Here is a 27,560-nt window from a genome sequence, read left to right as displayed (position 1 = left end):
AAAATGACGACAAGGACGACAATGGCAGCGCTGGCCCGAAGACTCAGAGTTATATGAATCTAACGTACAAAAAGAAGACCGCATGGAAGGATACTGAGCCCGGCTAAAAAGCTCCCAGAATATTGACCGCTACATCAACCGATTCACTTGTGGAATCTGGACCCCCACCTGTTCTCCGACACCGAAGCCGCCCGGGATCCACTCAGCGCCGATAGCTTCCGGGGCTAATATGTTAGTCCCCGGGTTTCATAGCCAGTATGACCCATTAGACCTGGAATTCTTATTTCAATGGGTCAGTTCACATGCGAAAGATATGAGCCAGTAGAGCGGGTTTTGAACGTATTATGCACCCATGTCCGCTTCCCAGCGCCACTTTTCGCCACGTCTCGTCAGAACGTGAACACTGCCAGAGCTGGGTGGCATACCGTACGAACGTCTTAAACGAGATACTACAGAAGGATCCTTCCAAAAAGTATCTCGGCCAGGAAAGTGTAGACGGGTAGCATATGACATCGTTCGGTTGGCGAGAACGGACTCTCCACCTGTATCAGACGAGTTCCAGACGGACGAATATTATAGGAAAAGACAGACTTAACAAGCTGTTTTGATGTTAGTGATTCACTTTAAAGTTCTATGTTGTTCTCGCTGTGAAAGGCTAAGGTCAAGAGCTGCCGAACGAGGCGCCTAATACCGGTGCCTTAGACGAAAAGCAGACGATATCCTTGGACTGATGTCTCTGTCACTTTGATCTAACACAGCAGACCTTTTGTTTGTATGCCAGTTATAGAGTTGATAACTACAACTTTTGTCGCATATCAGAGCGCTCAAGCGGCCGCCGTTTTTATGTGGTTGCCGCGATAGGAAGAGGTGCCAACGATTTCCGACGCCATTTTCATCTCCGACTAATTCTCTAACATCATGAGAGCCATAACGGCAACTATGTAAAGTCATAAAGCATGAAAGCTTTTGTAGATCGACATCCGTCAACATCCGATCCCACGTAGGATTACGACAAGGGTGACAGGACTCAGTGTAGTCATACGGAGGGATCCAAGGCGTTGCAAGTCTGCTTCGTGGGCATTCGACACATTGCACAAGCTCAAGTTCGGGACGACTCCCAGCCAGGAATGTCTTGAGCGTCGTAGACGTGCAGCTTTGATATCCAGCCTCCAAGCACGCATCACTCCCTAGCGACTATTACAAGTCTCTGCGGCCCCAGAACGTCCTAAGACACTCGTCGATGCATGGAGCTGAGGCTATTTTACGAACCGACATGATGCCCATCGGCGCGTCTACAGGGGTCAGACGAGCGCGTCAGGTTTCAGAACTTACGACAAGATGACGAGAGCCTCAAAAGGCACGAGACTTCGGTGATGCCAGGAGGCTTGGCTTTGAATGGCACCGATCGAACGGCTCGAATACGTTCGACCATTGTTACGACAGCCATATTCAAGAAATCGACTGGTCAAGTCCTAGACTTGCTTTTTAAGCCCTCGGCCCCCCTCTCGCATCGATCCCCTATGCTTCACTGCATTTTTACCCTGCCCAGGGGGACTATGAACTTGGTGAGGGGGTGCCGGCACACTCTCAGTCCGAACCAGGCCGCCGTTGGATATTCGTCACGATCATCTCACACGGATAATGGCAACCCACTTGATTCAACATGTCATCTCGATTCTCTCCATCTCGAAAAGGAATCATATGTACACGCTAGCTCACGCCAGCCATCCCCACCTCAGCACACTTCTTTCACCCATCCCTCGCCTTTTAAGACTTGTTCTGCGGCACAACAGCAAAGGTAGGACGGACAAATCTGTAGCATACCCTCATTAGCATCTCCTCGTATTCCCGCAGACCCCTGCAGGGCTTTGCTGAGGGATGGACAAACCTGTCGTTGTGGTAGACCTTGGTGTTCTCGCCGAGCAGCTCCTTCTCTCTCGCCTGGTCGGCGTAATACCTGCGGACCTGGTCGCGGTCCTCCTCAGCCTGGAGGAGCGGGATGAGGTGGATGCGCGCCCACATCTTCTCTCTTGCGAGCTCGCTGTTGCGCATACGCCGTCAGCATTTCCGTCTTTTTGGCGGGGATTTTGTGCATGATATATGCCCTTGTCGAAAGATATCCAACAACCCGTGAAACAAAATGTAGGTACCGTTCAACAGCTCGGACTAGGCATCCTGGGGGCTTCAAGGTGGAAAAGGTGTCGCAACGTACTTGGCTTCCCGGATACCCTTGATCAGGTGGTACCATCCGTATCCCATCACGAGTCCCATACCAAGCAACATGGTGCCAGGGCGGAAACCACGGGAGGGCAGGTTGCGCTATTCGGAGACAAGCAGTCAGCGTACAATCCTCTGCATGTCCGCGATTCTCCCTTGATGCTGCTCCAAATGCCTCCGTTCCTGGCCTCGAGCCCGCAACTCCGTACAACGCTCCCCAATTCTGACGATATCGCTCCAGCAGGTAACAGCCCCTCAAGTTCCTCCTCTTGCCAGTGCGTTACCGTCCCATCGCATCCGCCATCCCAATCGCGATCCCCCTCTTCCGGCTCTCCCACCTTGGCATTGCATCACCTGCCTCCTTCCAGCAATTCCACTCACCTTGTACTGCACGGCCTGGTAGCCGCCAACGGGGGGCATGTCCTGAGGCATCCTTCAATCAGTCCTACCGACCCTTCGCGGTCGGCTGCGCTCAATCGATAAGTGTGTGGTTGCTGTGGGTTGTGGTTTTCGCGGGGGAGTCGTCGTCCCTCTTTCAATTGTCCCTTCGTGCGTGTGGGAGTCAATTGGCCGGTTTCGTTTCGGCTCGTTCGAGAGGCTTGCGATGTACACCGGTGTCGGTCCGTCTGGGGGGGTGGTGGGTTGCGTTGGTTGACGTCGGTCGAGCTCGAGATTCTGGGTCAAGCTTTGGCCTGGCTGAGGGTGCCTGAGGTGATTGTTTTCGGGTCGATTGTGATTCGCTCGATTGGCCGGGATTATGTAAGGTTGTCGGTGATGCCCCACCAGACTGTGTACACCGAAGCTCACCCTGTGTTGACCGAGGTGACTGCCCCTCAACAATGAAGCACCTCTCACTGTGACTTTCACTCGATTGGAGAAGACGGGAGAATGCATTTTAGTTTTGCTGAGTTTTGAACTAGCTTAGGCCGTGATGCAAATACCGCCCGCTGCCGACTGTGCATCTGGTCGTCTATTTGAAATCCCATATCCACACTGTAACCATAAATCCCCCTACAGATATTTGCACGTCTCAACTCCTTGCCATGCATCGCCAATGGAAAAAAGGCTGGGTATAAACCGAATGAACCATAGCCAACCGACTTTTCCACCTCTGCGAGGATCCTCCAGTTGCCGTGTTGTCTTATATGCATCTCATGGATAAAATTTTGAACAGAACTCGCTAATCTTCCCCAGCCGCCAACAACTCGGCTTCCAAGTCCGCCTCGAGATCGTCCTCGTCAAAATCAGCCCCATTGTCCAGGTTCACTCCTCCATCCGGCACGAGGGAAACATCCTCCTCGTCGCCTGTAACCTGCGGTGTCGGCAGGCTGCTTGATTCGTTGTCGTCGGCATTTGGCGTCCTCACCGAGCTCAGCTTCGAAGCGCCCCGGCTCTTGGCCACTCGCTGCTTCTTGGAGAGTGCACTGCCGCCTTCATCTGACGCGTTGTCATCGTCTACGGCCTTTCTCTTCGTGCCACCGGCTGAATTGCTCGACTGCTGAGACGAGGGTAGTTCATCGCCAGACTCCGTGTCTCCGCTACGGCTCTCCGTGTCGGCGTCCGAGCTGTCGTCGTCGCTGCCCAAGAATTCCTTCATCTCATCATCGACACCTTCCCAGTCGAAAGTTTTGAGACCGTCTATTGGGCTGAGCTGGCCATCCTCGAATTCAGGCAGCAGGTTCTCCTCGCCTCCATCCTGCCCAGCGTCGCCCTCGTCTTCGTCTGATGCATCGTCGTCTTCTTCTAGGATGCGCTGCTCCCCGGTCTCGTCAATGATGGTGAGGTGCGGTTTTGATTGATCTTCACCATCCACGTCAGATACCATGTCGGCGTCGGTCGTTCCTGGGGCAGCAATGTGCCTTCGGTCTGCGGGATGGACTTCGACAAGGTATGGTGTCTCGTCAAGGCGATGCCATTGGCTCAAGCAATCAGACAGCCAGTTCTGGCTCACGATTTTGATGCTGGAAATTCTCGCCGCCTGGCGTACCTTTTGTGTGCGTGGCCGCGATGTTGAGATGACTAGATGCGTTACCTTGGGCGACACCTTGGTCTGAATCTGAGCGCCAAAGCTCATGGCTTGAATTCCGATTTCGGACTGCAGGACATCAACACCAAGAGGAACCAGGCCGGACAAGACAATCGTGGTGCCTTCGAGCGTTGACGCCTTCATCGTGTCCAGGACATATCCTACATCGGGAACAGCGGCAAGGTCGACGGTCTCCTCGCCCTTCTTCTTAGGAGGGGTTGACTGCTGGGGCGCGGCTGCACGCTTCTCGTCGTACTCCTTGTAGAACCTCTCATGGAGACGAGTGAGGTGTTGTTGTAGGTAAATCAGCTCCGCGTCATCGTCGCGGAGAACCTGCGATCGGTGTTGCACTATCATAATGTGCTCGCCATCTTCAGTCTCCTGTGTCGCCTTCTCCTTCTCTTCGCTTTCCTTGTCCAGCTGCTCTTGCATGTGAAGCAGAGGGCGGTCCTTGATCTGCTGCTCCAAAGACTTTTCCTGCTGCTCTGTCTGCGCGGCTTGCAAGGCCTTATCCTCCCCGCTGCTCATGCTGACCAACTCGTCGATGGCCGACACTTTGCCGTTCGTCTTTACCTCGGGTGCGGGTGCAATCGGGGTGGGCTTGACTTCGGGGTCGGCAGGCGCTGGGAGAATGTCTTGACGCTTGGGCAAAAAGCTCGAGTTGATGTCGCCGATGCCCCTGAAGAAGTCATAAGGGACGACCTTGATCAGGTTTGGTCTATTACGGGGCCACACATCGGCTCTGTCGTCGATGATGACCACCATATTGGTGTTAACCGGGAACAGGCGCTGGAGACTTTTTGATATCATGCTTCCGTTCTCGTCACGGCTGATTACTCGGTTGCCGAACAGTTTCCTATCGGGGTCGACGATCTGGGCGATGTTCATCGCATACGCACGAGTTCCCATGGTGTACACATGGAGTTCGTACAGTTCTGATATCTTCTCAAGGAACTCCTTCAACCCAGGTCGCATCTTGATATAGTACCAGCAGCCTGATGTGACCACGCCTCTGGGCCCCTCGTCATTCAGTTGAAACTTCTTGACATCCTTGACGGCGTTGTAGTTGGGATTTGTCGGGTCCTCCATCCATTCGCCGACGGTAGGTTCGATGCAGGCGTGGATGATGGTTTGGTCGAGATCCACGACGAGGCTGAGCTTGCGCTGGCGGAGGAGGCGCTTCTGGGTATCGTGCTCGGCGCGCGCAGCGAGGTCGCCGCTGACCATGAGGCCAGTCTGGTCGTGTGTCATATTGATGGTGGCGCGCTGGGTATCGCGCTGGTCGCTGGCCCAGTTGACCTCGGTCATGTCCTTGCCGCAAATGGCGCAGAGGCCCTGGAACTGGATCTCGTGAGAGCAGGCCTCCTCGACAACCATGCATGGCGCGTCGCGTGTGAAGGTCATGCCCTCCTTGAGGCGCCATTCTTTGATGGTGCCCTCGGCAGGACTGTCCCAGCCGACGACTGTTGTCTCCTCCTCCTGCCATGTGTTGCCGGCGATGGGGTCGCCGACCTCGCGCATCCACTTGAATGAGTATTCAAGGACGCTCTCCTGTTTTGCGACAGCGTCGCCGGGTTTCTTGAGGATTTTTGTGATTGTAATCGGGTAGCGCAAGCGCGCGCCGAGAGATAGTAGCTTACCCATGGCGATGGGTTACTAACTGGGAGGACTAGTTAAAAGTCTGTTGCGAAGAAAAGGTAAAAGTCAGCTCTGTTGGTGGTATAAGACGCGTGCACAGGGTGAGGGCCTGGGTCGAGGGGAGGTGGGTGCCAGTCTGAAGGGAGCGACGATGGGATAGTTCGCAATTCAATGACGACGGCAAAGGCGGGATTGAAAAGCAAGTTCAACGACTAACCTAAAGGGACTCCCCCAGTCGCGGTCAAAGAAGGTGCCGGTGATGTCTCCAATCCCATGGCCCCTAAGCTATGCGCGTCGAGTGGAAGAAACGCAACAGGCAGAACAGCTCTGGAGCGTTGCGCGACAGTGCGCGGTTAACAGGAACAGTGATTTTCGAGTTGACTTGTTCTGAATATGGGAGAGAGAGATGGCAGATGAATAGGCGCGGGAGTTCGGAACGAGTTGGAGAACCCGGCCGAGTCGAGATCTGAACTCTTGGGTGTCTTGCGGCGCAATTGACTTTGGCGACGGATGACGCAATTGGACGAAAATGTGCGTTTGCACAACGACAGGTGCTGCTGTCGCAAGTGATTGAGCTGATGGTTGATTGCTTTGGCTCGTGTATTTCCGAGCCGGGCGTTTGCTTCTTGTCGAAGGTGTTGTGTCGTTGGATGGTGGAAGAGTTGGAGCTTCGGATTTCTGGTGGTGGAGGCGTCTGGACCTGGACGGATTGTGGATGCAGGTAAGGTACCTCACGCTAGGTGGATGGCGGAGGACAGGTGGGTCTGCCTTGCTGGAGCGTGCTGCTGCGTGACGCAGGCTGCAAACGGAAAGGGTAGGTAAGGCAAGGTGAGGTCCGGTAAGGAAGGGCCAACCGGCGAGTCCAGGCGTTGCGGAGTGGGGTCGGGTGTCGCGGTAAGAGCACGGACCAGGAGAGCCGGAGATCCGGAGACTGATTGTTCCGGGAGACGCTCGGACCGTTATGCGCTCCGTCGGGGATGTGGGGCACAGCTTCAACGAGTGCCGAGGGGCTCCCTAGGTTAGGTGCACCTTGGGAAGCTTAGGTCTAAGGTAGGCAAGGCACACGGTACCGTGACACTGACTGAGCAGTTGACCTGAATGAAAGTTCTCGTTTCCTTTTCTTACCTCGGCGTCTTCGGTGATCGGGCTCCGATGGGTTGCCAAGGTGAGAACACGAAAGGGATATGTGTCGTAAGAGCTGCAAGTGGTTGACGGTATTGCAAAGCGACTCAATGGTTGATGAGCCGAGCTGGTGTCGGAGAAGTAGATGCTCTGGCTTTTGTACGGTGTCCAGCTTGACTGGTGGTTGTCGTGGTGGTGAGCTGTGGTGTGATGGATGAGCGACGGGCAGTGGTGTTGGCGATGCTGGATAAGACACGCTCAAGAGAGAGGTACCGGTACAAACGAGGCAGGGTACACGTCGCGTGGCGGCAAAGTAGCGTCACTCAGGCCAAGGGAAGAACCAGGAAAGCACCTAGAGGGAAAAGGGCAACCACTATCAGCCGTGCCACCCCCTTCTGAAAGAGTGGGATGCTCTGGCCTATTTGTACCTGCCGTAGCACCCAGCCGCCTGTCGAGCTGATGGCACCAGCCGCCGCCAAGTGGTCGACAGGTGATCCCTGCCAATTCCTCCTCCACACCCCTTCCCTTGACTTGACTGAAGCTGAGAACTGCTCCTGCTACCCACTGCGCAGTGCTGCACAGCTGCAGGAGCTCTTGCTGTTGCTGTTGCTGTGAGATCCCCCAGCATCCATGCTCATTGCATTGCTGCCCCTCTCCACCACCTCCACCACTCACTCACTCACTCACTCACACAACCATTGCCGCCGTCATCATGTAACGGCACCCATCGTGGATCACGTGCACTTCATCACACCCATCAAAGACCCAGCTCTTGGAAGCTGTGAAGACCTGCCTGCATCTTCTCTTTATCATAATGACAATGAACACTTGCTTTCCATTGAGATCAAGGGTACCATCCGCTGCCATGAGAGCTCCAAAGAGGACTCCTCCTCATCTGCCCGTCCACCACATCCGGGGCCAAGCTCAGTCAGCTGTGGTACCTGGCTGAGCTCAATACCACCTGCATCCATGACTCTTCTTCCATGGGTGGTGGCGTGAACTTGCCCTCTCACATGAGCAGCCTTCCCTCCCCACCATCTCCTGATCTCGTCAACAGTCAAAAAGCATCCCACTGCCCCAGATCCTCTCGGACCCTCCCACACTTTGATGGCTTATGGATTGCCCTATCGAGATCTCGGCTCCGTTCCCCACAGCCCCGGATTGCTGCATCCATGTGGCGTGAGAGACGAGCAACAAGGAGTATTTCGCTGACATGTCGTGGCTTTTCCGGGGCAATTAATCAGTAACTATTCTTCAACTCGTAAATACCTATATAAGGCGCATCGAAGATCAAATCATGTTCAAATGGCCTAGAGGATGCTGACGGGTCAATGTCTCCAATAAACGTGTATCCCATAGTCTACGTCTATGTGACTAATAAATGCCAAATAAAGGCGCGCAATTGCATTCAAGGCCTCGCATCAAGTCAAGGGTACTAGTTCAACGCACATTGAACATATTGAGCAGAAGCTGCACAACATTATCAAGGGCTAAACACCAAGGTCATGTGCAGCCTCGAGATCTTCAACTTGAAGAATGCCATCAAACGGGTTTAAAACAGCAAAGTCATGATCGAGTATTAATGTACTCTCTATCCATGAGTATCAGTGCCATGCCATGGACCTCAGTGCCTCTTCGTCACACCATCACCAAAGAATCAACCAGTCGTCAGTCCTGATCCCCCCAGACGCCGAACCAGAAAAAAGCAACCAATCCCCCCTGATTGTCTAGGCCCAAACGCCAAACTTGTCCTGACCTTGGTCGTCGTGATCAACCCATGAATACTCACCAGAAATACTCCCACTCCCACTCGCCCTCGCCGAATTTGCTGGGAGAAGCTGGCGGGGTAGCGTCCAGCAAGGCCTCCCTCAAAGCACCGTGGTCGACTTCCTAAGCAACCGGCTGCGCCGAGGGGGACTTGAGGGCCCGGGTGCCCAGCGGCTTCGAGTCCGACGCCCCGGGAAGCGCTCCCATATCTGACAGCTTCTTAGTAGTCATGTCGGGGTCCGGCTCATCTTTTCCTATAAACGTCCAACTCTCCTCAGCTGACTCCTCGTCATCGTCCGGCTCGACGTGGGCGTTCTTGCCAGCCTTGCGCTTGATCAGGCTCTTCGCGTACTCCATATCTCGGTAGATGCACTGAATAGCAGTTTCCACACCGTTTTCCTGATTGTTTGTCAGCATCAAGTTGGCCATATCCGGCTGCGAGCTCACTTACACTGCGAATCTGCTCGCCAAGCACACGAGCCTTCACAATCATACGGTCGTTGTGTGTCGCCTCCCACAACGCACGAGCAAAAGAAATGGCACCCCATTTCTTCAAGCAAATGCCGACGCCGATGTCCTCCACTCTACTGCCGAAGAAGAACTGGTCGCCAAAGAAGGGTCGGATGATCGTGGGAATGCCGGCCCGCAAGCTGGCGCCGGTGGTGCCAGAACCACCGTGGTGGGCGGCCGCATCAATCTGGGAGAACAGCCAGTCGTGGGGTGCACTCTTGATGACATGAATCTCCGGCGGCATGACCGGCTCTTCCTTCACCGGACCAGTATCGTCGCCTTGCTTGATGCGATCCGACCAACCCTTGGACAAAATGCAGCGGACATCCGCCTTGAGCACAGCATCAATTACCTCCTGCGTCATCTTTGCCGTGTCGTTCACAATTATGGAACCAAAACCGACGTAGACAAGCTTCTTCTCGTCCGCCCGTGCCTTGGCAATGAAGTCGGTGAGCTCCTGAGGCGGCTTCCAGTCCGATCCCTCGTCCAAAAACCAATAGCCAGTGACGCGGATCCAGTCTGAAAAGTCCAGAGGCGGTGCTACCACATACTCGGAGAAGTTGTAGAGGAAAGGCACCTTGTTAGGCTGCATCTTCTCCAGGTTAGTGTTGGGCAACTTCAACGTGTTGTTGCGCCATCGGTTGACTTGATGAGCCGTTGCCTTCCAGAAAATGTTGTCAAACATGACATAAGTCATGTAGTTGTACGCACCACCCATCTTGTATTCGGGCATGACGAATGCGTGAGGGTAGGCTCTGGTTCGGGTCCACGGCATGGTGAAGGCGCGGAAGTAGGGAATGGACAACTTCTCAGCGATGTGAATGCCGGCCATGGCGCTGGGGCTCTCAATGAGAAGGTCGGATCCCTGGCAGGCCTCCCACGCTGACACCAGCAACTCATCCAGCCAGCCTCTGAACATGGAGTTTGCCTCTCTCAAAAAGGCCCAGGTGAAGGTGCCGTTCTCAATGCAAAGTCTCATCAACTCACCCGGGTCGCCGTCGACCTTAGCAAACTCGATACCGTGACTCTCGATCCAGCCCTGAAATTCGGCATGGGTTGCAATGCGAGGCTTGTGGCCCTCCGCGAGAAGACCCTTGCACAGCGCGATGTAAGGCTGCACATCGCCTCTGGAACCGATAGTCAAGCAAGTGATCTTGAGCGCGTGGGGAGGCTTGAAGTTGAGGAAAGACGCCTTAGGATCGTCGAAGAGAATCGTTGGCGCGTCGCTGATGTTGGAGCTCTGCTTCGGCATCCGCAATTCGTGGTCATTGTACTCCTCGACTTGACGGGCCTCCTTCAGGGCGTCGCGCTCGGCCATAGCGTTCTCTTCGTCTTCTTTCTCATCCAAGTCCAAGTCTCCCGTCTCTCGCAGATAACGAGTGGTCTCCAGGCTCTGCAACAGTGTGACGGCGCAATCGTCTCTGATCTCGGCTTGGCCAAATTCGAAGAAGACTTCTTCATGGCCGCGAATGACAACGACCAAGCCCGAGTAGCCAAATCTGAAGCCCTTCTCCTTGTCAACATTCTCAATGTCCTTGAGCGGCAGAATAAGCTTTGTCCGGGTTCCAGGCAGCAGGCTCCTGAAGCAAAAGGACTTGTCGCTAATGTAGATCTTGCCATAGAGTGGCAGAACCCGCAAGATGTAGCCAAAGTACGTGGCTTGCAGCTTCTCCGTCTCAGGCAGGGCGAAGTGGGCGCGGAAGCGATCCATGGATGTCTGGATCTTGCCCTCCGCATCCTCGTACAGATCCTCGTCGTCTGTCTTGATTTCAGGGGGGGCATCGTAATGCTTTCGGCCACCTCGCCACATTCCAGACACCTTCTCCACGTAACCCATAGACTCCGTGGCGAGCATCGAGCCTAGCTTACCGCTGGTGCTATTCAGATACTGGGCGAAGGCCCCAACTCGCTGCAGGGGAAAGGCGCCCATCTTTGTAATGCTTTGCAAAGTCGGAGTTGCCGGCGGCTTGTCGCCATCTTGGATAGATCCGGTCGTCGCAGCATGCTGACCGCTGTAGGCCGCCAAGGCAGGGGGGCTCTTGTGTTCGCGACGCTGCTGCTTGTCGAGCTCGGTTCGAGAAGCTGAGGCTGAACGGCGCATTGTGGGGTTCTGGAAGACATCGCTACCGCGCAGAATCTGGCTTGCGGAAGGGTCCTCGTTGGATGATGCGACCATGCCAGAAAAGCTGGGATCCTCCATCGATGACTGTACATAAGAGTCCGTGGAGCCTTGCTTGTGCGGTGCTCGGCGGTTCTCGTCCAAACGGTTTCGGCTCATGGACCGCCGGTTGCCGCTGAAGCTCCTGCGAGGAGAGGAATCCCGAATGATGGTCGACAAGTCCAAGCTCCTGCGCCGGAAGCCCCTGAATGCGTCGAAGCTGGTCCGCGAAGCATCCATACTGGCCCGCGGGCTGAGAGCAGAAGGGCTGTGAGTCGACAAGGGCGAGAGAGTTGCCCTGACAGCTTCGGGGAGCTTGGTCGTCTTGAGCTTGGGCGGGGCAATGGCTCTTCTGCTACCACTCATAGAGCTGCGGGCAGATGGCGCCGGCAATTGCCTTTCCTCCTCCTGCTGAGCCTTGAGTCGCGCCGCATCCTTTGCGTTGGAGGACGCGTCTTCGATGAGGATCTTGAGAACGCTGATAGCGTCCTTGCCGAAGCTGAAGAAGGAGAAGAAGTACTCGTCGATGGCGTACGTCTCGTCGTTGTCAATGACGCGGATCTTGCACGTATCGGCGAACTCGAGCATCTGTGTATCTTCAATATCAATGACATTCTCGATGGGCAGCGAGATCTTGACGCTGTCGCCCTCGTTGTGCGAACGGAAGATGACCCTCTGGAGACTCTTGACCCATTCCTTTGCGCTCGGCGCGCTGTCGGCTCTGAAGTAGTAGGTCCGGTGGTGGGTAACCACAGTGAAGTTCAGGCCGTCCTTCTTGTCCGTCACGCTAGCGGAAATACCGTACCGAAGATCGATCTGGCCATGGGGGAAGTAGAGGTTGGAAGGATCCTTGTAGTATGCGAGCACGTCGCCCTTGAGACGGAACCAGTAGCGGTTGTACTTGGGGTTGCGCTTGCCGCTCTTGGATAAATAGCCCGATTTCACGACCTCATGCTGGTCGCATCGTTAGTCTTAACCGCTAAAAGCAGGGGATTCAGGGTCAACAAACCGCTTTCTTGGGCAAATAGGCGTAGAAACAAATATGCTTCGCCGTGATGTACATGTAGCCCTGGAGCAGTACACTCTGGAGCAACCAGCAAGGATACTCTGCCAAGAATCAGCAAGGCGCGCAACCCGCAAGACGACACGGTAAACCCACCTTCAATAACAGCCTCGGGATGGTCAAACTCGAAAATGTCCTGGAGGCGACGGGCCAAAGCGGTGCCGCTGCTATCGGCAGAATCGCTGTATGTCAGTTGGTCGCTGGAGCGGCGCTCTACATCGAAGCTGGGTCTCATGGACATCTCGGCCTTGGCCTCAAGCATGCGGCTCATGACTGGGGCAAGTCGCGGACCATCCTCGTCGTCTCTTGTGTCGTCGGCCTGCTCCTGGGATGGAGAGGCTTCGGAAGCGTCGCTGGCTTCTTCGGAAGGTGGCTCCAGCTTGGGCGACTCCTTCTTGGACTTGTGTCGCGGCAACCGGGGAAGCGCCGGCAAGGATCGGAGCAGCTTGTGGCCGGAGATCTTGCGCTTGTGTTTCTCGCTCTTGCTGGAAGAGTCCTTTCTCAAGACGGTCGTCTTTGCGACGTCGGGCTCGTCGTTGCGCCGGCGCTGTTTGCGGTGGAGGAAGAGGCCGTGGTGAGGTCGGTCGTCGTTACCGCCGTCTTGTGTGTGATGGCGGTCGTCGTCGTCGCCACTCTCTTCGTCGCTGGACTCGAAGCGGTCGTGGAAATCGACGCGGGAGCCGGCGGCGGCAATGAGGCCAAAGATGGACTGGTTCATGTTCATGAACATGGGCGGGCCTTGGGCAGGAATCAGGTCCTCCTCGGCAGCATCGTCGCCCTCCTTCAACCTTTCTGGCAGCTCCATGGTGGGTGTTTGCGGCTCGTGGCGCTTCTTCTGGAGCTTCTTGACGACCCGTTTCTTGACGTCCTCTTCGCCGAAGCTGATGCTCTGGGCACCAGCTGGAACGGGCGGCGGCATGGCGACGGCTGAGTTTGCGCTTGGCTGAGGGAAAGGGCGCGTCGGTAGCACAAGGTAGGCCAGAAGATCGTTCGACGCCTCCTCCGGGTTGTCGATGGCGGAGGGCGGGAAGGACGGTCGGTCGGCGTCAACGGCTAAGAGGTATCGCTGCGAAGGCGTCGCACAGCGGGGGGAGAGGGGAGATTGTTGGTTACAGCGGGGACATTCGGGCGGCGACGATAAGGTTCGAGCTCGGGGAAGGTTGCAGATGAGACGGCGAGGCTAAGCAGTCGGGACAAGCAGCCTCGGGTGGGAGGCGGCTGGGTACGGTGACGATAGGGCGAGGTAAGGTAGGCAAGGTTTGGTTGACAATCAAGGTCTCGGTATGGATGGATAGAAGCGGAGCAGAGCAGAAGAGATATTGATACAAACAAACGAACAAGTTGAAAGGGTTAGGTAGCAGAGAGGCAAAAGGATAATTCAATTAAGATGGAGTTAAAGGCAGGGTAGGTTGAGTTGGCAGGTAAGGTAGGTAGGTAGTAAAGTGGTAAGAGGTAGAAAGAAAGGTGTGTGAGTGAGGGAGGTACTGTGGTAGATGGTAGATGGCTGATGACGGATGGGATCCGTGTCTGCCGGACTCTGGAACTATGGACTTTTGGGGTTGTAACTTGTCGTCTAGGCTACCAGCAGCAAGTAGCGAGGATCATGGATGCTGGGCTGGGGATGTGGATATGGATGCAAATGTGAATCAGAGTGGATGAGGACTTGTAGCTGTGAAGGCAGACGAGTCCAAATACCCCAGGACTGAACAAGAACAAGAACACCTCAGCATGCAATGCAACCAGACAAGCTGGAGATGAGGCGAATGGGAATGGCAGGAACTGGTGAGCACAGCACCTGAGGTAAGGTATCCGTAGTGTAAGGTAGGTGGGAAGAGGACAGGCCCAGAGAACAGTGGAAGGGGCGGCGCGTCAGACCCGTCTGTTCACCTGCATCTGTTGCTGTTGCTGTATCTGCATCTGCACCTGGCTCGTTCATTTGCAAGTGCACCAAAGGGGAGGAGGGAAAGACAAGGGAAAGGGAAAAGCAAGTGGCTAACCTCACTTGTCTGAGGTACCTTTGGCCGGGTGCAGTCTGTTTGCTGCTGGTGCAGGTGCAGGTGCAGGTGCAGATGCCTTAGTCCTGGGCTAACCACACCCGTGAACATAAGGTACCTTAGGTTGACACTGGGCCAGAAGAGTCACTGTCACTGACTGCCTACTGCCTGCCAAAAGCACCACGGGCAGGCCCCCAAAAGGTGGATGGATGGAAGGAACAAATCCAATGGAAGAAACAGATAAAGAGGCCCCTGTCAGGGGTCCAGTCATTTTTTCCCTTTAGGTGGATTCATCTTCATCTTTCTCAGCTCTGATTGCATGAAGCTTGTGATGCTGCTACCCCCCTGCTTACCTGAGGTCGCGTATGATTGGGTGTTGGGGATCCACTTGATCTGGAAGTGGTGGTCGCGTTCGGATTCCTCCTTCTGGATGGCGACTGCGAGGCAGCAACAGGCAGGCAGGCAGGCAGGCAGTCCTGTCCTCTGGCAACCTGGAAGGTACTTCCTGCCTGCCTGCTTATTTTCTCTCTGTCTCATCTCTCAGGAAGGAAGGCAAGAATGGACCGGTGGCACTGGGCGGCAGGTGGCAGGCGCATGCTGCTTGCTGTGGGGGTTCATGGTCCCTGCACATGCCCACTCTCCGAGTTTCCTTGGCTTCCCATTGGCCCGATAACAGAGCTCTTATCGATAAGCCACACTCATGACGCCAAATGCGCCATCCGGGTCCCATCACAAGATGTCGCCCAGAAACACTTAGACATGCATGTGCCATGTGAGTGACCTGACGCCTTGCCGTTGCGTCCCGAGGTGCTTCACCAGGTATGGTAGAAGGCATGCCATGTTTTACTTGATGGCCTGCTCTTCTCGATATCTCACCAGGCATCGTCTGTGGCCAACAAACACTTCCAAGTCCAACCAAACAACTCAACAGCACCCACGGACATCGGCCACGGACGTCCATCTTGGCGGGAGGGGACCACAAACCCAGAAAAAAACATGACATCAGCCCAGCGTCGCCGCAAGCAACCACTGTGCTGAACCAACTGTGCTTCGCCTGGGCCTCCTCCCAGATGCATATCGCGGAATCCCAGATCCGCACCCGTCCCCCGTCCCCTCTTTTGTTGGGCTGCCGCCAAACCTCCAGGGAAAAAAACAAAGTGATGGAGAGGAAAAAAACAAATCCAACTGCTCGGGGTAACGAAATGTTCTCCCGTCGAACATGAGGGGAGACCCTGTGACACGCATCGCAACATCTCACTTACATGATGCCACTTGCTGCACTGAGCTGATTGGACGACTCGCGCGACGGATAAGCCTTCGATTACATGTGACATGGTCGCACTCGCCATCAGATGAGCCTCTGGCCAGAAGGTGACCTTTTTTCAAGGGTCAATGAGCACGACACTTAAGTACTGCAGTCGTCGTGCTAGAGTAACCAACGCGACTCGAATTGCGGACTCGAAATGTAGCGAGCACTTGCGAGCGCGCTGCCGTCTCTTGGGGCAAGGAGCAGCGACAGCATCACCTGTCAGCCACGAGGAGATGTTGATGTGCACTCTCAACGCGCAAGCCGGTTGAAAGAGACCTAGCATCCGCCGAATCTCATCAGACCCCCTCCCCGAGATCCGGACCCGAACTGCCGGCGTCTTCGCCGATTTCAACTGCGGGGGCGGGGCTAATAAAACCGCACCCTCAAGAGGGGAATTATTCATGGATCCCCAAGCTTCAACTTCACGACTCCAGTGACGATATCTCGCAAACTCAATGTCTCTGAAAGCGCTTCTGTTTCTTTCCTTCACATTGGCTCTGCTTCTCCTATCCAAGTCCCAAAGGCTAGCCCCCATCCCCAAGGTTCGGCGCCCGAACCCGCCTTCAATGCTTGTTGTTTCTCCACTAAACTCACACCATTCAAGGATCTTCCTCACAGTCTTCCCGCGCAGACATATCAACATCGCACTGCGAGATCTGATCTCACAATGAGGTATCTCAGATATCCTCACCACCCACGTGGCTTAGACACACACGCAACACAGCTGACCCGAAGCATCTCAGCAAGGACCTTCCGTTCCGCGAGGACAACCTCCCCGCCAACCTGACCAGCGCAGCCTTCCCCCTGCCCGTGCCCAAGCTGGACCTCGACTTCCGCATCGTCGTCGACCTGAATCCGCTCATCGCCGTGGGCGTCGGCCCGTTCGGCAAGCGCAACTGGATCTCCTTCTCCGGCGGCGTCTTCACGGCCAAGTGGGGCACCGGCACCGTCGTCCCCGGCGGCCAGGACAGCCAGATCGTCGTGGCCGAGGACCTGAGCACTGCCGTCGAGACGTCGTACCTGCTGAAGACGGACGACGTAGAGCCTGCGTACATCACCGTCAAGACGACGGGCTGGCGCTACGGGCCGAGGGACGTCATGGAGAGGCTGTTCGACCCGGCCCGCGCCAACGACGTCAAGCCTGATGAGTACAGCTTCCGGCTGAATGTGAAGATGGAGACGGGTGATGAGAGGTACAAGAGTGTTGTGAATACGGCCATGTGGGTTGGCAGCGGTGCTAGGCTGGGAGCCACTGTCATTTATGATGCCTACAGGGTTGCGTGAGCCTGGGTGACACGCTGGACTTTGCACATAAGCCATAACTTCTCGTCCATATGATTGAAAACACCGCAAATAAGGACGAGAGGTAGAGGAAAAGCACATGAGAAGGAATCGAGGTTGTTGGGCCAAAGTTGCTGGTGCAGTGATTTTGAGCTGCCAATATCACTGTGTCAAATTGCCAAACTACCTGACTTATGGAAACCAACCAAATCTTTGACGGCTGAACATCTAAACCAGAGGACATGTCTGCGATCTCCGTTTCGCTAGTTTAGCCCATTATGATGAAATTTAGTTCCTTCGATTTAATGCACACCTCATCACCTCTCTACGCATGCACAGACATAGGCTGAGGCCGGCTAAAGCACATGTACCGGCGCCGGGTGTGACTACAAGAATACTCGGCGTAGGGCAACCCAGCTCATGAACCATTTAACTTGATCTCGTTTGCTCACAAAGTGAATGGTTGATGGTGCGTTGTCTCCTCAAAATCTCAGCACGTTGAAGCACACTTCTGCAATGTGTCAGGGGCGATAGAATGATGACATGAAAAGCTGACGACAACGCAATGAAAGCCAATTTGAGATAGCATAATCGTCACAAGGATCACCGGGGTTGGTCATGCAGGTACTGAAAACAATGTTCCGTTCTACCGTAGACTCGATGCTACACATGGATAAGGTCAAAACATCCGACAGCTGGTCAACCATCTCAGTTTCTTCAAATCTCGAGTCTGACGTAGCAACCACACAAATGTAGGGCTGGTTTTCCCTTTATATACCACTCGGATTCCATCATCCGCAGTCCAACAAGCAAATGTAATGGGATATTCCCCGTCAAGCCAATACCGTCAGTCTTTTCTGACCGCTTCCTGCAAACCAAAATGTCGGAATGCCTCCGTCACTCCAACGCCGTGCCAACAGCCAATTCCCCTCCCAAATGAATATCAAACCTTCGAGCTTCCTTTAGCGATCAAACCGAGACCTGACCACACAGATGAACAAGCCGACCTCATCGTCCCAACTACTGCACGCATTGTGCCTACAGAAAGGGTCCTAGCTCGAGACGTGAAGCACCTGAGTTCCAGTGACATCTCACATCCAGAGGCAGAGCTTGCCACTGGCCGTACCGCCAGCGACCCAATCCATCGTCGGGTGGAACTGCGCAACGGCGGGAACGGCAGAAATGCCATCGCCTCCGAGCTGGGCCAGCTGCTCCCCGTTCGCGGCATAGACATCCACGAATCGGTTCATGTTACCGATGGTGAACTTCTGAATGCCATCCTTGGGCCGCTTTTGCCACTGAGGCTTCAGGATAGTGACCCATCGGCCGGTTTGGTTGTTATGCCGAACTTGGTGTGTAGGCTCCATTCCCTTCTTGTCCCACTTCTGCTTGTCCGCAAAGTCGTAAATCTTAATTGTGTCGTCGTAGGAGGACGTCGCGATGTGGCCGCCGGAGCTCCAGGCTGCATGCGAGACCGATAACCTACTGTCGTGCTCGTAAAGCATTTGAGGATACCTCATGTCGCCTTTGCCCTTAATCTTGCGCATGTCCCAAATTTTCATCGTGCGGTCGAGTGAGGCTGTAGCCAGCAGGTGTGGCTCACGCGGGTTTAGAGAGAAACCGCCGATCTTGTTGTCTGAGAGGGAGAATATCTCCGCGTCCTTGGGCGTGCGGGTGTCAACTCTTCCAACGGCGCCTTGAAGCGTTGAGAAGTAGATGATATTCTCTTCCGTCAGGGGCACATCAATCCCCGAAAGGGGAACATCGTCGTCTTTGCCACTAGGCTCCCAGACAGGCACACACATGTCCTTTTCCAGATCGAGAACACGAATAGTTGAATCGTAGGACGAGGTATAGACCTTTTGCTGGTTGAATGGCGAAACGATAATCGATGTGATAGTTCTGGTATGAAGCTTGAAAGCCCCAATGACGGGTTCAAACCAGCTGTCATCGTCTTCGTCGTCGTCGTTGGTCTCGGGACCTGCCTGTGAGGCGTCGAAAACCCCCAGTGCTCCTTCCTTATCGCCAGCAAATATGAGGGGTTTGTCCTCGGTCGGGTGAAATGTCGAACTGTAGATTCTTAGAGGGCAGATTTTGATGTCTACAATCCGATTAGCTCAACAACCTGTACTTGTGGAGGTGGTGACATACCGTTGGGAGCCCAGTTCTGGTAGAGTTCGAGACCGTTCATCTTTTCCCGCAACTCCTTCAAGTCCTTATCAGAAGTGTTTTTGACATCCTCGTCTGTAAAGGTAGGAACGCCAGGCTGTGCGCCGCGAGGAAGCAGGGCGCCCAACCCATCGAAGCCGTTGTTAAACTTCTTCCCCTCGACCGCGACGTCGCCCAGCTTAAGGTCTCCACTGACGCGGGTTCTCTTGGCCTTCTCCTTGGCTGCCTGGTCCTCTAGTTCAACCTCGTACTTGCGCTTAAGAGTCTCATTGTCTGCGTCAAGACCGGCGACTCGGGCGCTCCGTCGTACGGGGCCAGCTGGTGCTACGGGAGCAGCTTCTCTCTTGACGGCGGGTCTCGGCTTCGGCGCTGCCTTTGGCTTCTCGGGCATCAACTTGCTCGAGGTTTTCGCAAGATCCTTCAAAATAGTCTGGTTATTGGCAATATTCTCCAACCTCTTGCGCTCGAAGGCGCTCATGGGCTTCTCCTCTGGCTCTTGCTTGAGCTTCTTGATCGGCATCGTGGCGGTTGTGGGTAGTAATGCTTCGGGACGATGGTATTATGCGCAATAGTAACCGTAGCTGACTTTGCGGCAGGGGTGATAAAGGAGCGAGAAATCGTGAGTTCGAATTGGACGATGAAGGCCAAGGGCATGTAAGAAAGTGAGTTATTGCAGAAAGCGGAGGTGCTGAAGATTGCCAGTGGAAAGAGTGAACTTCAGGAATTTGAAAGAAGGAAATGGCAGTATGCAAATACGATTGAGATGTTTCTGAAGACTTAATTCCCAATTGAGTGCGACTTGGTGAGAAGAAAAAGATGGTTGCCACTGGCGCTTCCAAAGACGAGGGGATTCACGCCGGAAAGAGTGGCGCGTCGGGGCACTTTCTTTAATTGATTCGAACCGCGTCGCAGCGCGTCTGCTGCTGCAGGGACTTTAAGTCTATTACGTCAGCCATCCAGACTGCTGCAGGGGCCCCGGGGATGGTTGGATGGTCCCTGGCATGGCCCGAGCTCCCGTCCCGCGCCAGTGCCAGTGGATTGGATGGTGGGCTCGACATGGAAAATTTCCAGAGGCCGTAGCAAAAAGCTCAATGCTCCATTCAGTTTGGATGCAACAACATCACCGACATTGCGCCCGCCAGCAAAATACCCAAGATGGCTACGACATTGACGCCGTTTCTCTATCAAACGAGGACAATTCTTCGGGCTTCCGTTGCTCTTCGGCCCTTCTCAACCACCGCCAGCCGTCTGAGCAGACCGCCCCGCGAGCAGCCCATCCCGTTCGAGTGGGAGGGCTCAATTCAAGAAGAACGCCCCGACATCCCCAGCGGCCGCGATGGCGAGATCAGATCTACAATCACTCCGAGCGAAAGACATGTCTTCCGAAAGATCTTCGACGACATGGCGAAGCGCGGCGCAACCTCCGGCGGTCCCTCGAGAAAACTTGGTGCTGATGCTGACTCCGACGCTACATCCCGCGACGATGTCCTGAGCAAATACCCTGCGTCCCTGCGTCGAGCTGCCGAAGCTGCCCTCGGAATGCGCGAGATGTCTGGCGACTATTTCGAAGAAGACCGCCCGAAGAGAGTGTCTCGCATCGCCATGAAGAGTGAGGAGGACGAAGCCAATGTTCCCACCAAAGTGCGAGACGCACGAGACGACCTGCACATGATGGAGGGCGCCAGGTTGCAACAGATTCTGGACACCTGCAACACGGACGTTGAAGTTTGGAATGTGCTGGAAGAGGAGGTCTTCTCCATGATTGAGAAGCTTGGGATTGCCGAGAATAGGCCGCAGGAGGAACAGCCGGGGACTGAGACACGAAAGCAGAAGCCTGTCCTAGACATGGACACCCACGGCCCCATCTACTCAATGCATCTCCTCAAAGGCCTCAAAACCCTCGATCAGGTCTTCGCCAGGCCTTCACCAATGGCCTTGAACATTCTCCCCCGCGTCAAGGCCCTTGGAATCGCCTCCTACGTCCTGGGCGTCTCGACGCCATTCTACAACGAGCTGGCCTCCATCCTATGGTTTCGCCATGGCGATACCCAAACTGTGCTCGCCCTTCTCGATGAGATGCAGGATGCTGGCCTGTTCTACGACAAGGACACACTGCGTTTGGTCGACAGCATCGAGTTGGCCCTAGACTCTTTCCGGAACCGCGGGCTGGGTGTCTTCTCCAAAATAGTTGGCACCATTCCAGGCTACAACCTGGACGATAAGGCCATGGTAGCACGCGCCGCACGTCGTGTTCGCCATGCCGTGAAGAATCAGCGAATGGCACTGGGTAACTAGAATGGCGAACGAACGCTGTCTTCAAATCACGTGTATATCGTCTTGTAACATACATGTAATACCAACACTGCTCATATAGAGGGTCCTTTTGCCGAGGACTCAGAGGAACATCTATCCGGGCATCGTCAGCTCAGCGCTGCCAGGCTGATTCCAAACAACCATATAATAAATCTGTCTGTGGATCTCGATGTCCCTCCGATAGAGTGTACGTGGCTATGCCCACGCGGCACATTGTAAACTCAATAGTCCGTCCCTTCCCGAGTCTGCGTAGCCGGACTTGGCCGTGAAAGCAGCGACAAGAAGCAAGCAAGTTGCGGCTGCGGGAGCTAGGTTAGGCGCCTGAATATGGGGGGCCCAGAACCGCCCTCGCGCCATCACAACATCCGCCCTTTGTTCCCAGTCATGACTACTCTCCAACAACCTTATTCGCGATTAAGGAGAAAAATTAACGGAGATATCGGCTGGAGGCTTTTCAGCTTGAAATGGTGCCCCTGTCGATCTTTCGATTCCCCATAGCCACATTCCACACCCGCGGGAAAGGCGTCTCGCAGCCTCACAGACTGGAGCCACGGCGCGCTTCGCGGCGGCCGACGACAGCGCCTGATGGCGGCCGCCAGGCCCATGGTTATTGAAGGTGTGTTGTTAACATGGTGCGCGCCAGTATCGTGGCTCTGCGCCTGGGTAGAGCTTTTGAAGCCCCGAGCTTAATCTGAAGTTGCTAGGGAGGCTGTAATAGCACGCCACGCCATCTCGCACTCTTGGTCCTGCTTCAAAGTCTTCAAATCACAGCCCATAATGTAGGTTTGGCACCCAAAAAAGAGCTGAGCACACGGCACAGCCTTTAATATGACGGAAAAAAAAGAGCAAATCTGAAGTTCCTGGTACTGAAAAGCAGCATGAAGGATGACGATGGAGGAAGGAAAGAAGTTGGACGGGGGCTGATTTCAATCAGTTTACTAATGTTCACACCAACCAGCTCTATTAGGTTCCTGTTCTGCCTGCCAGAGTGGCTGAAACTTGAAGTCCAGTTTTGCCTCGTATTACCAACCGCCAGTTGCACATGGGATGGCAGTTACGAAGTCTCTTTCACTAATCAACCCACAGGCGCAGCCAGTTCACATGCATTAGGATAGTTGTCAGTGATTTGTTATAACCGAATGAGATACATTTGCCTCAATTGCGATTGTGAAAGCAGAACAACCTGGTTTTAATCTATCATTGACTCGACAACGTCTTTCAATTCTGCGCAGCTACTTACTTACTAACAAGCTGAAAAACAGTCTCTGTATCCAGTTGAAAGATGAATAATCATCTCAGGGAACACATGTGAAGGTAAAAGAGACTATGTTTATCCAGCACCCCTGAGTAGATATTTTGACACAATCTGGTTGGTCATTGATGATCTTGAGCAGTTTTTCAGCAATTAATAACAAATGAATATCCATAGTATGTATGACCTGGGCGTTTTGTCCTATTGACCAGCTTGGGTGAATCCTTTGGGGCTGGGGTAGAACAAATACAGGTCAGAAAATATGATTGATAGAAATTGTTGGCGAGATTCAAAGTGCGCGAGTGACCACCAGGATTGCACAACTGCTGCTTCATCACAGTCACTTACTTAATGAGTGAGTAAATGACGGAAGACATCTCGCCACTTACTTAGTGTATATAGTCAGTGACGACTTACACATAATACAAGCAAGCAATCATAGCTGCAAATATCAAGCTTTTTACTTTACTGAGTGAACTGACTGAGTCGTTAGCTCTGAATCTATTCGGGTTAAAAGTCAACTAAAGGCAAAAGACAAGCCGTTAACAACAACCAGTGCTTGCGTGTGATGCTTGTTGATTGGCAAAAGGTGAAGTTGCGGCCAGTGTGGATTGAACACACGACCTTCAGATTGATTGAATGAAGTTTCCAGGGTTCAGAACCCACTTCAGTCTGACGCTCTCCCAACTGAGCTATGTCCGCCGCCATCTTCGAGGTCCACTGTCAAGGTGGTCCCGCTATCAACCACCTGCGGGTGAGAGCTGAGCGAAAGCGAGCTGCTAGCGCCATGTCAAAATCATTCCGTTCAGCTGAAAAAGACACGCCGATGCGAAGAGCTGAACAACTCAGCTGTATGTAAAGGTTGCAAAGAGTCATGAGAAACGTGTTGGCGGGCGTCACACGCAATGGTTCGTGCTCTTATTCTTCAACATGGATGTGAAGTTCGGCCGAGAGCGAAGCCATACTCCCCGCGAGTCACTTCTGAGACATCGCTGCGCACATCATCAGATCAGACTGAGTGAGGTCAAGTGAATTTTATTATGCCAATTTTCCCAATGCTCCGTTGAAGATGGCTACCCCTCGGCTTCGCTAGCTGTAAAGCGGCCACAATGCCCATGTTGAACACTCCAAAAAAGAAATTCTGCATTTCATGTCGCAGAGTCATGACCCATGTGAACACCAAATCACTACTACACGCTACCCTGCACTCAGTCCGAGCTCTACAACCTCACACCCTCTTTCTTTCCTTACCATCCACGGCCGGCCATCTTCTCCTCGGGCTTCATGCTGTCGCAGTTGATGCCGACCATGGCCTCGCCCAGACCCTCGCTGCACTCGGCGAGAACCTTGGGGTCCTTGTAGTGCGTCGTCGCCCTGACGATGGCCTTTGCGCGCTTGACCGGGTCGCCGGACTTGAAGATGCCGCTGCCGACAAAGACACCGTCGCAGCCGAGCTGCATCATGAGCGCAGCATCAGCAGGGGTGGCGACACCGCCGGCGGCGAAGTTGACAACGGGCAGACGGCCCAGCTCGGCGGTCTGCTGGAGGAGCGCGGGGTCGACCTCGAGCTTCCTCGCGAAGGCGCGGAGACCAAGAACGCCCTCGGTCTGGAGAATGGCCTTGGCCTGGGCGATATCCTTGGTGACCTGCTTGACGTGGGTGACGGCCTCGACGACATCACCGGTGCCGGCCTCGCCCTTGGTGCGGATCATGGCGGCACCCTCAGCAATACGGCGGAGGGCCTCGCCAAGGTTGCGGCAGCCGCAGACAAAGGGGGCCTTGAAGTCGTGCTTCTCGACGTGGTACTCCTTGTCGGCGGGAGTGAGAACCTCGCTCTCATCGATGTAATCGATGCCGAGGGCCTCGAGGATCTGGCACTCGACAAAGTGGCCGATACGAGCCTTGGCCATGACGGGGATGGTGACGGCGTTCTGAATCTCCCTGATCATGGCCGGGTCCGACATGCGGGCGACACCGCCGTCCTTACGGATGTCTGCGGGGACACGTTCCAGGGCCATGACGGCGCAGGCGCCGGCCTCCTCGGCGATGCGGGCCTGCTCCGCGTTCACAACGTCCATGATGACACCGCCCTTCAGCATCTGGGCGAGACCGGCCTTGACGGCAAAGGAGCTCTTGGCATCGCCATTGGTCTTGGTAGCGTCGTTGTTGGTCATTTTGACTGAGTTTTGACTGATGAACCGTAGTGACTATGGTATGGTGAGAGAGAGAGGCAAAATAGTGATCGTGTTCCAGAAGGTCTAGGACAAGGTCCGGGAATAATGCGGCTCAGGGTGTGAGGGGTATGTTTTTTTCAGGCAAATCAGAAGGAAAAGAAGGATTCCTCAGCAAGCAAGTCAGAAGAAAATGCTCCGCTCCGCAATGGATCTTTGGTACGTTCGGTGATCGGTAACGGAATCCGGGGAAAGGGGTCCTTCGAGAAGAACGGGGGAACGAATAATTAAGTATATGGTGGCGGCGACAACTGGTGATGCACGGGATGCCCAGCAACGACGAGTCACCATTGGACGAGAAAATTTTTCTAACTGTACCGAGTCATCCCGTGTTTTCCGCGGTATCCTCGCGAGCGGCAGATGGACGTGTGTACTGTATGTACACTCAAACCTTTGCCTAGGCGAGCCGAGCAACGACTGAGTCGGCGGTCATTTGGCTGTAGGGAACCCCAGAGCCCGCCGAGGAATCACAGAAGGGCGTGTTGGGCGCCTTCGTCCCCGATCTCGGAAAGGCAACATGCGGTTACTCCGGGGTCCTGGTGCAGGGGAAACCTTCTCATGAGAATCGCAGTGTCATAGAAAGCTGCTCATAGCGGGCGGTGGGCGGCGCCGGTGTTTGAACGGGTGGCGGAGTCTGTGAGCACTGAGGAAAACTGAGGAGTAAGAAAGGGTCCTTGCTGTGGACATGTATGGATGGTCCGCAGTGACTCTCAATGCTGTTCGTCTCTCGGAGCTCTATCCGAAGGTACCTTTCCTCAATGGAATTACGATAGAGTAACAACCACCGCGGCCGTCGACTCTGAGGCCAGCAAGTGCTCCGACCGGCGGCGAATAATTCTGGGGGGGCCAAGGGCGGAGAGCGGCTGCCGTCGGATGTGCAGCTGCAAGGCGGCAACGCATCCGCCTCCGCCTTACCAGCTCCCGTGCGGAATCTCTGCATCTTTCAGCTCCTATCTGATAAGTTGACGTCGTTCACGGCATGATGGAGTAACATGGGAACAATCCCTGAGTTGCGCAGGCTCGATATGCGTGCACTACTTTCTTGCGTCGCCGCCTCTCCATGCCTTTCCATGTCTCCTCCATCCACAGCGGCCCCCACGGATCCTGCTACTCCGCCGTTTGACTCTGTCAATTACTTGCATTGCACTAGCAAATGACTGTGTCATTACGCCCTTTGCGCCGTTAGTGACCTTCCATATCGATACAGCGGTGCCCAAATTAACACCGCGGCGCCGCCATCGCCCGTGTCCAACGGACCCGATCGCCGCCGACAACGACCCCAGAACCTCACTAAACCGCTCATCTGGCTAGCAACGGGCTGCGAGGGTGCAGTGGCACGACCGTTATCGCCAAGGCTGCTTCAATCCACGCACATCCCATCCTCTTAGTGTTGTGTTATCGTCGTTCGGTCCATAACCTGGTCTGGGTGTGTTGCGTGAATGACTCAATCACCAACACGGCAATTCTCAACCACTTTACCCTTCATTTTCAAGGACAGCACTCTTCTTCACCACCAACTCATACACCATCACGACTTGACGATGCCTGCTGTTACTATCGGCGTATTGGCCCTGCAGGGCGGCTTCCACGAGCACCTTGAGCTTGTCCGGAAGGCTGCCGCATCACTCGCATCGGCCCCGGCGCCAAGCCCGATTCCCGAGATCGAGACCACGGAAGTTCGCACCGAGGAGCAGCTCCGCCGCTGTGATGCCCTCATCATTCCCGGCGGCGAAAGCACGACAATCTCTCTGGTCGCCACGCAGTCCGGCCTGATGGAACCTTTGAGAGAGTTCGTAAAGTGAGTCCACAGTCGCAGCAACGTGATGTCATTGGTGAATTCCTGGCAAAGTTTTCTCATCTCACCCCTTGCTATGTCCCATCCATGAGACAGCGGCTGATATTCATTCTTCATCAGAATTAACCGCAAGCCGGTCTGGGGCACCTGCGCCGGCGCCATCCTGCTTGCCGATGAGGCAAACTCCACCAAGAAGGGTGGCCAGGAGCTCATCGGTGGCCTCGCTGTGCGTGTCCACCGTAATCACTTTGGCCGTCAGATTGAGAGCTTCGTTGCGGACCTCAACCTGCCCTTCCTCTCGAGGGGCGACGGTGGTTCGAAAACGGCGTCGGCACCTTTCCCGGGCGTCTTCATTCGCGCGCCAATTGTGGAGGAGATCCTTTCCAAAGATGCCGAGCCGAAGTCGTCAGTCGAAGTCCTAGCAGTACTGCCCGGGCGTAAGACGAAGGTTGAGGGCGTCAGCCAGAGCACGGCAGATGACTCTGTAGGTGACATCGTCGCCGTTCAGCAGAGGAACATTTTTGCCACGAGTTTCCACCCTGAGCTGACTGACGACATTCGCATTCACGTCTGGTGGCTGGAGCAAGTCCTCCAGAACCTGCCTCCCACATCATCTGCGTGAATGTCAGCCCACGAAAGCGAGGGGTATCATGTGATGTCATGGTTGGCGGACGGATAGAACTGGTGGCATCTGGCGAGCACATATCACACATAC

The 27,560-nt window shown here is 54.7% G+C and overlaps 8 protein-coding genes across 8 annotated transcripts; 3 read left to right on the top strand and 5 right to left on the bottom strand.

The window, feature by feature from the left end:
• Window positions 1-1,767: 1,767 nt before the first annotated feature.
• On the bottom strand, window positions 1,768-2,649 carry NDUFA13 (NADH dehydrogenase [ubiquinone] 1 alpha subcomplex subunit 13; the record flags this gene model as incomplete). Its single annotated transcript, XM_036639480.1, has 4 exons — window positions 1,768-1,813; window positions 1,889-2,041; window positions 2,213-2,319; window positions 2,599-2,649. The coding sequence occupies 4 exons, from the start codon at window positions 2,647-2,649 to the stop codon at window positions 1,768-1,770; spliced, it is 357 nt and encodes a 118-aa protein (XP_036495963.1).
• Window positions 2,650-3,397: 748 nt separating this feature from the next.
• fcp1 (RNA polymerase II subunit A C-terminal domain phosphatase) lies at window positions 3,398-5,887 on the bottom strand (the record flags this gene model as incomplete). The annotated part of the gene is made up of 1 exon (XM_036639479.1): window positions 3,398-5,887. The coding sequence occupies one exon, from the start codon at window positions 5,885-5,887 to the stop codon at window positions 3,398-3,400; it is 2,490 nt and encodes an 829-aa protein (XP_036495962.1).
• Window positions 5,888-8,893: 3,006 nt separating this feature from the next.
• CGCS363_v007629 (Sterol 3-beta-glucosyltransferase) lies at window positions 8,894-13,420 on the bottom strand (the record flags this gene model as incomplete). The annotated part of the gene is made up of 4 exons (XM_036639478.1): window positions 8,894-9,169; window positions 9,222-12,392; window positions 12,448-12,545; window positions 12,598-13,420. The coding sequence occupies 4 exons, from the start codon at window positions 13,418-13,420 to the stop codon at window positions 8,894-8,896; spliced, it is 4,368 nt and encodes a 1,455-aa protein (XP_036496831.1).
• A 3,051-nt stretch (window positions 13,421-16,471) lies between these two features.
• CGCS363_v007628 (UPF0311 protein) lies at window positions 16,472-17,088 on the top strand (the record flags this gene model as incomplete). Its single annotated transcript, XM_036639477.1, has 2 exons — window positions 16,472-16,476; window positions 16,548-17,088. The coding sequence occupies 2 exons, from the start codon at window positions 16,472-16,474 to the stop codon at window positions 17,086-17,088; spliced, it is 546 nt and encodes a 181-aa protein (XP_036496832.1).
• A 1,088-nt stretch (window positions 17,089-18,176) lies between these two features.
• On the bottom strand, window positions 18,177-19,774 carry CGCS363_v007627 (DNA damage-binding protein cmr1; the record flags this gene model as incomplete). Its single annotated transcript, XM_036639476.1, has 2 exons — window positions 18,177-19,186; window positions 19,237-19,774. 2 exons carry the CDS (start codon window positions 19,772-19,774, stop codon window positions 18,177-18,179), a joined length of 1,548 nt encoding a protein of 515 aa, XP_036496827.1.
• A 635-nt stretch (window positions 19,775-20,409) lies between these two features.
• On the top strand, window positions 20,410-21,549 carry CGCS363_v007626 (uncharacterized protein; the record flags this gene model as incomplete). The annotated part of the gene is made up of 1 exon (XM_036639475.1): window positions 20,410-21,549. The coding sequence occupies one exon, from the start codon at window positions 20,410-20,412 to the stop codon at window positions 21,547-21,549; it is 1,140 nt and encodes a 379-aa protein (XP_036496828.1).
• A 2,517-nt stretch (window positions 21,550-24,066) lies between these two features.
• Window positions 24,067-24,993, bottom strand: pyroA (Pyridoxal 5'-phosphate synthase subunit pyroA; the record flags this gene model as incomplete). The annotated part of the gene is made up of 1 exon (XM_036639474.1): window positions 24,067-24,993. One exon carries the CDS (start codon window positions 24,991-24,993, stop codon window positions 24,067-24,069), a length of 927 nt encoding a protein of 308 aa, XP_036496829.1.
• Window positions 24,994-26,591: 1,598 nt separating this feature from the next.
• Window positions 26,592-27,467, top strand: PDX2 (putative pyridoxal 5'-phosphate synthase subunit PDX2; the record flags this gene model as incomplete). The annotated part of the gene is made up of 2 exons (XM_036639473.1): window positions 26,592-26,848; window positions 26,966-27,467. 2 exons carry the CDS (start codon window positions 26,592-26,594, stop codon window positions 27,465-27,467), a joined length of 759 nt encoding a protein of 252 aa, XP_036496830.1.
• Between the last annotated feature and the right edge of the window lie 93 nt (window positions 27,468-27,560).

Source organism: Colletotrichum siamense (assembly GCF_013390195.1).
Source record: "Colletotrichum siamense strain Cg363 chromosome Unknown KSG_Cg363_contig04, whole genome shotgun sequence".
Taxonomy (NCBI): Eukaryota; Fungi; Ascomycota; class Sordariomycetes; order Glomerellales; family Glomerellaceae; genus Colletotrichum; species Colletotrichum siamense.
This window is presented reverse-complemented; position numbering and strand designations above follow the sequence as displayed.